This window comes from Wyeomyia smithii, chromosome 1 (genome assembly GCF_029784165.1).
Source record: "Wyeomyia smithii strain HCP4-BCI-WySm-NY-G18 chromosome 1, ASM2978416v1, whole genome shotgun sequence".
Classification (NCBI taxonomy): Eukaryota; Metazoa; Arthropoda; class Insecta; order Diptera; family Culicidae; genus Wyeomyia; species Wyeomyia smithii.
In genome coordinates, this window is record NC_073694.1 from 83,757,479 (window position 1) to 83,770,357 (window position 12,879).

General features: G+C 38.3%; 2 protein-coding genes across 3 annotated transcripts in view; both read right to left on the reverse strand.

The window, feature by feature from the left end:
* The window catches only part of LOC129717835 (uncharacterized), an 879,733-nt gene that overhangs the window by 366,131 nt on the left and 500,723 nt on the right, over nucleotides 1-12,879 (reverse strand). The window lies entirely within an intron of this gene.
* On the reverse strand, nucleotides 6,956-8,276 carry LOC129717843 (uncharacterized). The gene is made up of 2 exons (XM_055668052.1): nucleotides 7,503-8,276; nucleotides 6,956-7,144 (listed from the first exon to the last, which is right to left on the reverse strand). Exons 1-2 carry the CDS (start codon nucleotides 8,088-8,090, stop codon nucleotides 7,031-7,033), a joined length of 702 nt encoding a protein of 233 aa, XP_055524027.1. The 5' UTR covers nucleotides 8,091-8,276; the 3' UTR covers nucleotides 6,956-7,030.

Below are 12,879 nucleotides of genomic sequence, written 5' to 3' on the forward strand. Positions count from 1 at the left end.
GGCAAAATCGAGTATCCAGCGATCTGAATACTCCTCGCTTTCATTCGAAACGTCACGGTTCCGCATGCGCCTGGCGGTATCCCAAAGAGTGCTCATCGCTGTTTCCCTGGACAACGCGTTTACGAACCGCCGCCAGTACCCGCGTTTTTTCGCCTTTACTAAGCTCTTCATCTGCCTGCCCAGTGCCTCGTACTTTCGAAGCAGGTTGACAGTGCCGTACTCCCGGTAGTCCTTATACGCCGCGGACCTTCGCGCGTACAGCTCAGAGCACTCTTTGTCCCACCATTTGTTGGGAGGGGGCTGTCTAATCGTTACCCCGGGTATCGGTTTCGTCTGAGCTTGAGTCGCGGCGTCGATTATCAAGCCAGCTAAGAACGCGTATTCTTCCTCCGGAGGAAGTTCCTCGTGAGTCTCGATAGATTGCGCTATAATAGACTCATAACACTTCCAATCAATATTACGTGTAAGGTCGTAGGAAATATTGATTGGGTTCGGGGGAGTTGAACCATTAGCAATTGATATAACGATTGGAAGATGATCACTACCGTGGGGATCGTTGATTACTTTCCACCGGCAATCTAGCGCTAGTGATGTCGAGCACAGGGATAGGTCAAGCACGCTTTCACGTGCTGGAGGATTAGGTACACGTGTCGCTTCCCCAGTATTCAAAACTGTCATATTGAAGTCGTCGATCAAGTTACAGATTAAAGAAGATCGGTTGTCGTCGTACAGCGACCCCCATAGCGAACAGTGAGAATTAAAATCTCCCAATATCAAAAAAGGCGCGGGAAGCAACTCTGCTATATCAGTGAGATGCTTCTGTTCAATCCGCGCGGATGGAGGCATATATAACGAAACAAGGCATAGGTCTTTTCCATCCATATTCGTTTGAATGGCAACGACTTCAATATTCGAGATCGAGGGGAGGTCGATTCGGAAGAAGGAATAGTACTTTTTAATCCCTAAAAGTACCCCTCCACCGTGTGAGTCTCGATCTCGACGAATAATGTTAAAATCGTGGAAATTGAGTTGATCGTTTGAATTGAGAAAGGTTTCACAGAGCGCAAATGCGTCACAATTGTATGTATTTATTAAATGAGAAAATAGATCGAATTTGGGGATGATACTTCTGCAATTCCACTGTAATACAGTGATAAAATTCCTAACCTCTTTCGCCGTATTAGTCATCGAAAGATATGATAGCTGAAATGAGGGGCCAAGTTGCTGCTAGTTGCATCAAAAAGGTTTTCACTGTAGGAAGAAGGGCAAGAAGAATATTTTGTAGGGGATCTGGTATGTTGAATGTTTTAAATATCCAGTCCACAATATCAGAAAATTTTATGAACCCTGTTTCTATTTTATCTTCTGATCGAGAAATGGGTGCCCGAGGGGTTTTTGGTGCCCCAGGAAGCGGTGGGTACTCCTGGTTTGATTTAAAATTAAAACCGGGAGGTACTTGCTTCGGTTTTTCTTCACCGCTTCCTTTTTGTGTTGGCTTATTGGTCATTCCGCTAGGGGTTATCTTGCGACCTTTGCGAGAAAGATTAGGAGAGTTGATCATTCTCCTCTTCCTAGATCCTTCTGGCATGGCATAAGAACACCCTTCGACGGGATCGTCAGATGTACCCTCATCGGTTGGCAAAAAGGAAAAGATGTTTCCTGTCGAGGGTGGCTCAGCACTCTTCAGCATTTCTGCGAAAGAGCGCTTTGATCGTTCCTTGAGGGAACGCTTAATTTTTTCCTCGCGCTGTTTGTACGCGGGACACGCCGAAAGGTCATGCCGAGTTCCCTCGCAGTAAAGACACTTTTCAGTATCCTCACTGCAAGCGGTCTCAGCATGATTGCCGCCGCACTTGCTGCAGCGTGCCTTGTTGCAGCAGTAGGTGGCTGTATGACCTAACTGCTTGCAGTTTTGGCAATGCATGACCCGCGGTGAGAACAGGCGTACAGGCAGACGAACCCTGTCCAAAGAGATGTAGTTCGGCAGTGCGGATCCGGCGAATGTTACACGGAAGGAATCCGAAGGGAAGAATTTCTTCTTCCCTTCTTCGATGGATACTGAATGCAATTGCTTGACATCCAGTATCTTTACATCTTGAATCAGGGGGTTTTTGAAGCAGCCAACCCCGTGACGCAAAATGTCATCGACCGTGAGGCTTCCTTCGGTAACCACACCGTCGATCTCCACGTCCTTGGCAGGGATGTACACGCGGTACTCTCTCGTGAAGAGCTCGTAGCTAGCAATTGCGTTTGCTTGCTTCAAGCTACTCACAACAACTCGCAGTTTGTTCGGTCTAACCTTTGTAATTTCGGTTACGTCCGAAAACTGTTTTGCCAGGTCCTTGCCGATTTGAATTATATTTAGAGGCTTCTTTATGGGCCTGAAGTAAACTACGAACGGACCTTTCGAAGCATCTGGGTAAGCTTTCACCCGTGTTGCCGGTACCCTTGGTACGGGGCTAGGTAGCGGGGAAGGTAGAGGGGAATTGATGGGGGAGATCTCAATCTCTTCCCCAGTTGTTTCCACATCCAGGAATAGTTGCACCTGCATGTCGTCCATTTTGCGGGAGCGTTACGCTCTACCGCACACAAACGATAAATATTCGAATGTGGGGGGGGGGGGGGGTCAAATAGTTGCTATGAAATTTTAAAAACAATTTTTCAAACTACAATGGATCAAAATTTAAAAAAAGGCAGTAATACTAATACTAATAACAATAGTAATAATAATAATAATAATAATAATAATAATAATAGTAATAATAATAATAATAATAATAATAGTAATAATAATTATAATAATAACAATAATAATACTATTAATAATAATGATAAAAATTCTAAAGTGAATACTTCACCGAACGTCTAAGTCACGACCTCACGGCTGATAGTAGGATTAATCGAGCGTCTCCGCAGAACAAACAATGACGATCCAGCTTCGTGTTGTGACACAGTGGCCGTATCCTACACGCGACCTTGTAGATGCCACTTGTAGTTGACTTCCACTCGCTCGATCGTATGGTGGTCCGTGCTGCTAGCGGGGTAACAGCGGTGCGGGAGAATTATTCTTGCTGATATATCAGCTGCGTATCGGATCACTGGCGGGGTAGCCTGCCCCTACCAGTGTGCAGAAGATGTTTCTGCCGATAAACTACCGGCTATTGTTATCGCGCAGCACAAGAAATAATCGACAAAAAAACACCCGTACGATAACTCGTGTATTGTTATTTTGCAAACTCAAACGGAGATGAACAATTTGCGTCTAATCGAGACGAAAGCAAAACAACGAATGAAAGATAGACGTAGTTCTACGTCAATAAGTATATTCCACTTTAAAGAACACCCTGACATCCCCTGTCCAAAACTGTTGCAGAAAAGGTTGTTACCCATGGTTAAGCAGCATAACAATCCTTCAATCTTTTGGCCCGATCTTGCTTCCTGCCATTACTCTAAGGATGCACTAGGGTGGTATAAAACAAATAATGTCACATGTGTCCCAAAGGACATGAATCCTTCAAACTGCCCTGAAATTCGCCCTATTGAAACTTTTTGGGCTTTGACCAAGGCAAAGCTGAGGAAATATGTCAAACCAGCGGACAATGTTGAGAAATTTAAAAAAGATTGGCTTAAAGTGGTAAAAATGGTCGAAGAACACACTGTGCAAAAGCTTAAGAGTAGTGTTAAGAGAAAAGTTAGAGAACTCGCGTATCCTACGAAAAATAATCCCAACTTAAATTGACACTGGAAAGAAAACACTTATTATCTATATTTCAGAATAAAATGACCCGAAAAATCCTGTATTTTTTGTTTTATTCAAGAAAGAAGATGTATTTATAATTTTCGGAACAGTCTATATTGAGAATAATTTCAATAATGAGCTTGATTTAAAAAACAAAGTGAATATTGATTCCGCTTTGGAAGCATTGAAATGTGCAATTATTGATGTCAGCAATTATTCTGTTCCAAAGGCTCAAGTGAAATTTGATTCACCAATAATTGACGAAAATCTTCAACTTCTAATTCGTTTGAAAAATGTCCGCAGACGTCAATATCAACGTTCTCGGGACCCTGTTTTTAAAACTATTTATAAAGATTCACAGAAAGAGATTAAACATAGATTTACTCTTCTGAGAAATCAAAATTTTGAGACTATAGTTGAAAAATTGAAACCAAATTCAAAACCTTTTGGAAGCTGTCGAAGATTCTTAAGAAACCTTCAAAGCATATTCCAGTTCTAAAAGACGGTGAACGTTTTCTTGTATCCAATGAACAAAAGGCTGAAAGACTTGCCCAGCAGTTTGAGAGTGTTCATAACTCAAATTTGAATTTCGTGAGTTCAATTGAAAATGAAGTCACACATCAATTTGATTTAATTTCTTCCCAGAATTTTTTACCTGCAGAAATAGTTGAAACTAACTTGAATGAGATTAAATCAATTATTAAAAGCTTCAAAAATATGAAAGCACCTGGTGACGATGGAATCTTTAATATATTAATCAAACATCTCCCTGACAGCACAATGGAATTTTTAGTGAAAATTTTCAATTGCTGTTTCAAAATTGCATATTTTCCCAAATTATGGAAAAATGCAAAAATTACTCCAATTTTAAAACCGGATAAGAATCCAGCTGAAGTTTCAAGTTATCGACCAATCAGTTTGCTTTCTTCAATAAGTAAACTGTTTGAGAGAATTATTCTTAACAGAATGATGTCACACATCAACGAAATTTCAATTTTTGCAGATGAACAGTTTGGATTTCGCCATGGGCATTCCACTACTCATCAATTGCTCAGAGTTACTAATATGATACGAGCTAACAAATCTGAAGGTTATTCCACTGGAGCTGCTCTTTTAGACATAGAAAAAGCATTCGACAGTGTTTGGCATAAAGGTTCGATTGCAAAATTGCAAATATTTAATTTTCCAATTTTCCTAATCACAATTTTGAAAAACTATCTTACTGATCGAACTCTGCAGGTTGTCTATCAGAACTCAAAATCTGATAGATTACCTGTCAGAGCAGGTGTGCCTCAAGGTTCTGTCTTGGGCCCAGTCCTGTACAACATATTCACTTCAGATCTTCCTGATTTGCCTCCAGGATGCACAAAGTCATTGTTCTGCGATGACACAAGCATTTCCGTAAAAGGAAAAAGTCTTCGTGTCATATGCAGTCGATTGCAGAAAAGTTTAGATATATTTTCTTCCTACTTGCAATCTCTCCCAATGCTTCTAAAATTCAAATGATAATTTTTCCCCATAAGACTAGAGATTGTTTCCTCAAGCCAAACAATAATCACGTTGTCAAGATGAATGGGATTATTTTAAGTTGGTCTGACAAGGTTAAGTACTTGGGACTAATTTTCGATAAAAAAGTTATTTTTAAAGAGCACATTGAAAGTATACAAGCTAAGTGCATCAAATATACGAGATGTTTATATCCTCTCATTAACAGGAATTCTAAACTTTGTTTGAGGAACAAACTTTTGATTTACAAACAAATATTTAGACCAGCAATGCTTTATGCAGTACCGATCTGGTCAAGTTGCTGTTCAACAAGGAAGAATTGAAGCGTCCTCCTTGGTTTGGTACACTCGAATTACATAGACTTACTGGTGTTGAACCATTAGAAGCTATGTCAAATAAAATTATTAACAATTTTCGACAAAAATCGTTGCAATCCTCAATTGCTACGATAAGCTCTCTTTATAGCCAATAAGTTAGCAAATAAGTTAGTTGTAAGTTTACTTCCCCTTTTCTGACAAGTAGGTTTAAGGTGAAAACTCATTGAATCCAAAAATGGCCGACTTCGAGTCACCACTTCGAATTTTCAAAAGCACAAGACTCGGAAATAATCATTGCGTTCCCTATGAAAATTCTTTTTTATGTTTGCTTCACCACAGCAAACATAAAATAGCATTTTAACAGGGAACGCATTAACTTTTTCCGAGTCTTATGCTTTCGAAAATTCGTAGTGGTAATTCGAGGTCGGCCATTTTTGGATTCAATGAGGTTTCACCTTAAATCCCTACGAATGATAAGTCCTAATTGCGAAAGCAAACAAATCCTAACAATTAAAATTACAAATTACCAACAGTGTTGATAAGTCACCATTTGTGACTGGACACACATAAACATTATTTACTAATATTTATCATAAATACTTAAGTTTCTAACAAATCCCCCCCCCCCGTCCTTTAAAAAAAAGCGATAACAGGTTGAGCGTGTCTGAAACCATCCGAAATTTTCCCACAAATTATCCACCCAAAAAGAGTATTTTGCACAGATGGACCATCACTTCCAAGATTGATTTTGTCTGCTGACAGTATATCGTAAAATAGTACCGCTCCGATGATGATGTCTATCGAGCCTGGCTCGCAGAATTTTGTGTCTGCGAGGTTAACGAACGTTAACGAAGTGATCTTCGATGATTATGAGTGCCGTTGCGAGTAATATCGATCGTGGTGTTTTTTTTTTGTTTTTCATTGAGGGGGAATGTTTGTCATGATTTATTTATGTACTAATATCTATTCAGAATAAATATTGTGTGTTCTGCCACAAATGGTGACATTTCAACACTATTATATATATATATATATATATATATATATATATATATATATATATATATATATATATATATATATATATATATATATATATATATATATATATATATATATATATATATATATATATATATATATATATATATATATATATATATATATATATATATATATATATATATATATATATATATATATATATATATATATATATAAGTTAATTATTTGGAATTCTTCGGGGGATTTAAAAAAAAGCTAAAACTGAACTTCACTTCAACACGGTTCACACTGGAATGATTTTATTGTCGTTAAATTAATTACAGAGAGCTAACGAATAACCTAAATCCCTGACTAGCACATAACGTGCACCTAGCGTTTGGACACTTGCTTGTGGCTTCGCCGTTCGACGTTGGAGTTATTTCCTGTTGTCTGCTGACGCCGCGGATTCCTGGGCCTGTGCCGGTTAAACTTTGAGATTTGGTTTCGTCGTTAACTGCTCCTTGCGCAAGTATTGCTCGTCCCGAGCAATTACCTGTTTTCGCGAACTGCTGGTATTTGATGATTCCAAAAATTGTAACTGCCAATATAAAAACTGTTAAAGTGCTTATTGATACAAATCCGATTATGTTTTTAATGTCGATTGTCTCTAGATGCTTTCGATTTTCTATGTGTATGGCATGTAGTTCCGAAAAGTTAATGTGTCTATGAATTTGCATAGGTTTTATTTTCGTCGGTTCCAGTGGTGTGATTATGGGTTGATAAAATTGGAATTCGAGATTTTCATAGAGCTCGTTGTTTATGTAAATTGAACAATTATGGAATGTTATCAAATGGATGCCTCTCAGAGCTTTGTTATTGATACCACAGGTGCTATTGATATTTACGTCTTGGTGAACGGTTAGTATCAGCAGCGTACCTGGGGCTATTTCTCTTACTTCTGTGGTTGGAGGTTTTTCCACGAGATTACAATGTCCAAAACGTCCTCGCAATAATGCGGCTTCACACGGGTTTTCGCTAATATCGATTACCTGTCTCCTTTCGCATAAAGTAACTTTGCGGTTTTGTTGGCATTTTGAAACAATCGCTAAGATTTGATTTGAGTTCATTAAGACTTCATTATGCATCAGTTTGGCTGTATGGTTCAGTATTGGCAAAGGTTCGATGCTCACTTTCCGGTATGTGATTGGAAGAAGTCGTGGTATGTTAACGCTGATGATGAGGGTTGATTCGCTATATAGGGTGCTGGTGGTGAGATAGTTGTTGGTGTCGTCGAGGTTGTGAATTTCTAAACCTTGGCTTGAAATCTCTTGTGCTATTAGATCAATTTCTTTTGGTGTAAGAATTAGTTTACTTATAATGTTTAGTTTAGTAAGCAAGATAGCGTATTCGAGTGATTTTAGAGTTTCTATAAATGTGTTTAGTTGAAAGACAATTTGAATTTTCTGATGTTCGCTAATGATGTAATCATTATCTTTAAGAATACTATTTAGGGCATTCTGTTGGTTTTTAATTTGATCTGTCATAATGTTTATTCTGTTTTCGAATTTAGTATTAATTTTTATCTGCCTGTTATTTTGCTTTATGATAGTGTTTCCAGATTCTCTAAGCTCGTCTAGGTTGCTGTTAATCAGTGCTAGATCGTCTGCATCTAAGTTTCCGGTGATAAATTAAATTGTACTGCCTAACATATTAATTGCTCTTTTGTTTCTGTTTGGTTTAACTTGTAGCATATTAAAAAGGAATCTGATTTCATTCAATTTCATTTTTATAATGTCCGAAAAGTCACTAGGTGAATTCTGTAACTGACCAATCATGTTTACGATAAATAACACAGATGCTTCTAGTTTTACAAAGTCAATCACATGCAGCAACCTGTCGTAACCGTCTATTATCCTCCCTTCTCCCTCTTGCAGTATCAACGCTCCTGCGTTGTTGGTAATATCATTAATCTGTAGGACTTGGTTTTGGGATGGGGTGTTCATTGGTAGGATGAGCAGGAGTGTAAGCATGGGTAGTTGCATTTTTTTCGTTTGCCAGGGTTTGACGAGAATTCTGTGGAAAGAAAAGTGTGAGTGTGAGTGTCTCATATTCTTTTAAGATTATTTTTGTGTAGCTTTCGACCCGAGTCGTCAATGAAGGTTCTAGTATGATCCTCGACGACTTGAACCGGAAGGTACTTTGGATTGGTCTTATTCCGTATTCCCTGGACTTTCTGGAAAACTTCTTCGTTCGGCTGCAAAATCGGTTGGACCTCGCGATGATTGTTATGTTGTTCAATTGTTTTATGTTGCGTTTTTGTTAATTGTAAGACAACTTCATCGTACATTTTGTTCCGACTTTCGATCATTTGATCCACGTCGAGATGTCTGTCGTCACCATCTCTGATGGCAAAGAAGATTTCCCGTGGTTTCAATTTTGTAGCTGAATGAATGGTTTCATTATACAGGGTACAAGCAATACGAAATACTTCCTTGTTAGATAACTGTTCGTATTTTGATCTGATACACCTAAAAATCTCAGCGAGTGTAGAATGGAATCTTTCGACAGTGCCATTCGTTTCGCTGCAATTTGTAGGTGTAAAATATATTTGAACATTTAAATCGTTGAGAAGTCCCCTGACTTCAATTGACCTCATGGCTGGTTCGTTGTCGCTCACGATGAGTTGAGGTTTTCCGTGTGTGCTGAAGTATTTCAACAGAGCCTTCCGAACGTCCTGTATCTGCCTTGATTTAATTGGAATGATTGCGCCAAACTTAGAAAATTTATCTACAATTGATAAAAACATATCAGGTAACGAAATGAAAATGTCTATGTGAATAATTTCTAGTGGTTTTTTCGGAATTGGAGTTTCGCCAAATTTAATTTTATATGGGTGACGTTCGTATTTTGCTTTGTTGCACACTTCGCATAATTTGATAAATCTTCGGATTTTGAATTTCATTCTGGGAAAGTAATAGGTTCTAGAAATTTTTTCTTTGTTTTCCCATATACCTCGATGTGCTGAATCGTGCACATTCTGAATTAGGTCATTCTGTTCCTCATCCGTTTGAACGTCTTGTAGCATGGTTTGCGTTATTTTAACTTTGAAGGTTTTGCATCGGTTAAAATAATTTTTGTAGACAACTTGTATGGTGGGGATTAATCTCTCGGGGCAGAAAATACAGTTGACTCTTTTGTGATCCATATATTCTTTAAAGATATTTAACATTGCGGGTACTCCGAAACATATTTTTGTTATGGTTCTCCTGAAAACACGTGGAAACACTCCCTCGAACTCATTGCTATCTTGTTCGCCAATTTTTAGCACTAGCTGATTCGAAAACACGTTTGTCACTTTCTTCATGTAGGTTTATTTCGTGTGGAAATCGTGATAATGCGTCGGCGACAGTATTTTGCTTTCCAGGTCTGTATCGAATTTCATAATCATATTCTTCGAGTGATAGCCTCCATCTAACGAGCTTACTGTTAGGGTGATTCAAATTCAGCCCGTATGTGAGCGGTTTGTGATCGGTATACAACACAAACTTTCGACCGAAAAGGTAGGGTCTGAAATACTTGCAGGCCCATACGATAGCCAGCAACTCTTTCTCTATAGTCGAGTATTTTTCTTCAGTTTGGGAAAGAGTACGAGATGCGTATGCTATCGGTTTATCTTTGCCTACTGGACCTTGCGACAGAACCGCGCCAATAGCATGGTTTGATGCATCGGTCGTGAGGATGAAAGTTTTGTCAAAATCAGGATACTGTAGAATAGTACTGCTTGTTAGAATGTTTTTGCATTTTTCAAATGCATTAATAAATTCTCTCGAATAGTCTAATGTCTCTCTTTTTCGTAAGCTGTTAGTAAGCGGTTTCGCTATTCGAGCAAAATCGCGAATAAATTTTCGGTAGTAACCTAAAACTCCAAGAAAGCCTCTTAGTTCTTTCTCGTTTTTTGGTAAAGGCCAATTTTTAATAATTTCAATTTTGTCTGGGTTCGGCTTGACTCCTTCTGAGGTGACTAAGTGACCCAAAAATGCGACTTCTTTGTGAAGAAACTCGCTTTTGTCTAATTGCACTTTCATATTGAATCTTTTAAGGCAAATAAAAATTTTTGCTAAGTTTTCCAAGTGTTCCTGAAGGCTTGTCGAAAACACAATAATATCGTCCATGTAGACCAGACATATTTTACCTATGTGTTCCCTTAAAATGTTGTCCATCACACGTTGAAATGTTGATGGCGCATTGCGAAGGCCGAATGGCATTCTTAAAAATTCATAATGACCGTGTTCTACGCTGAAGGCGGTTTTCGAAACGTCATCGTTGTGAACTTCGATTTGATGAAACCCACTTGCAAGATCTAATGTAGAGAAATATGTGCATCTACCCAGTTTATCAAGAATGTCATTTATGTTGGGTATTGGATACTTATCCTCAATTGTCTTGTCGTTTAACTTCCTATAGTCAATTACGATTCTCCATTTTTTTGACCGGAAGCATCCATTTTTTTAGGTACGACCCAAACTGGTGAGGACCAAGGACTATTCGAATGCTGGATGATACCTTGCTCTAGCATTTTTGAAATTTGCTTCTGTACCTCTTCTTTATGACAGAAGGGGTACCGATATGATTTAGAATGCACAGGAATGTCGTCTTTCGTTGTTATTTTATGTTTTATTGCGTTGGTGAAGGTGAGCTTTTGTTCCTTTAAGTGGAATATTTCCTCGTATTTTCGAATCAAATCAATTAATTTTTGTCGCTCTTCTTCATTAAGGTGAGCGAGTCGTAGTTGTTTGAAAAGATCTTGTTTATTTTTACATTTCGGGATCATGTCAGGAAAACATGTCTCAAAATTCTGTATCTCAACTTGAAAAGGTTCATCAATTTTGACTTTAATGGGTTTGCTGCTAATGTTGGTAATGGCAACGTACGCTTGTCCTTGCTTAGAGCTGTATAACCCCGAATGCACTATTAATGATTCGGAAATGTCTATGTCATTTTCAATTAAAAAATCACCTTCATTGTTGTTTGTAGGGATACTGATGAATTTTGATTCGTTTGAATTTAAACTAATGTTTGTTGTGTCGGGGTATTTTCTAAACATTGGTATCGTGGTTGATGGTAACTGTAACTCGTTAGAATGCGTGAGGATGTTGGCTTTCAAGTGTTGAAGTGACTCGTAACCTATGAGTCCATCAAAGTATGAATGAAAGTCAAAAATGTAGAAAGTTAATTTGGGAGAGTTTTTGATGTGAGGAAATGGATTGAATTCTGTAAATTGATTAATTTGGTGCGATCCGTTAATATTTCTGACAGTAGCAGGTTTCATGAATCTGCATTTTTCTATGTTAACCAAACGTGGGCTAATATAATTCTTGTTAGCACCTGTGTCAATCAGAAATTTTTAGGATCCTCTCGTCGTTTCTATTTTTATGTACGGTATGAAATTGGCTACGTTGTTGTTTGTGAGATTGCGGTTATCCGAAGATTTAGGTCATCTGGTTTATCATCATCTTCCTGTTTTTCACTATGAACCTCGTTAGCAGTTTCGGGCAAAATTTGCGTTTCATTCTCGGTTGTCTCGTTGGACTGATAATAATTTTCAAAGTCTGGATAGTAAGATAATGGTTGATAATAATTTTCTGTATAATCTTCATATGGGTAGAAGTTATTATAGCACTGTTCGGTATTTGTTAGTTCTTCAAAATGGAATTTAGGAGGGTTATATGGTCGAGCAAAGTTTTGTTGTGCGAAATTCTGGGGGCCAAAGTTCGTTGGTGGGCGATAATTCTGTGGAAATCGCGGTGCAAAATTGTTTTGCATTTGAGGAGGGGGTATGTTCCGAGGACGGTTCATGTAATTTACTCTAACGGATGGATCTACATCCATTCTTTCAGGTTTTGGTTGAGGTTTCCGCGGGAGGAAAGGCCTAAACATGTGTGGTGGCGGTTGTTGCGGATGTCTATAAGAATTATTCACTGGAAACATTGGTCTTGGTTGAAACTTAAATGGTACTGGTTTATATAATGGCACCTGTTGAGGTGCTCTGCTAGGAATTGGTGGCGGATGATGTGTAGTTTTTGGTTGTATGTAATTGCTTTCATCTAAACAAAGTCTCAGCGCATCTTTTAAGCTTTTCGGGGTTTGGGCTCGAATTGTGGGTCCCAGCGGATGGTGTAACCCAGCAAGAAACACTTTGAGCCCCATTTGTTGATAAAACTGGTTTTTTGCTGATTTGACTTCCGGATTTTCTTCCGTTATGTTGAGTAAATTTACAAGCAAGGAGATAACGTGGGAAACTTTTGAATTAAATTCTTCAATTGTTCCCGTTTG

Excerpts from the sequence above, each read along its gene's own strand:
- LOC129717843 (XM_055668052.1), bottom strand. The coding sequence starts at position 8,090 with ATGACAGATCAAATTAAAAACCAACAGAATGCCCTAAATAGTATTCTT. Across the intron at positions 7,145-7,502 it reads AAAAACCTCCAACCACAGAA|TTACAATTTTTGGAATCATC; the intron begins GTAAGAGAAATA and ends TTATATTGGCAG.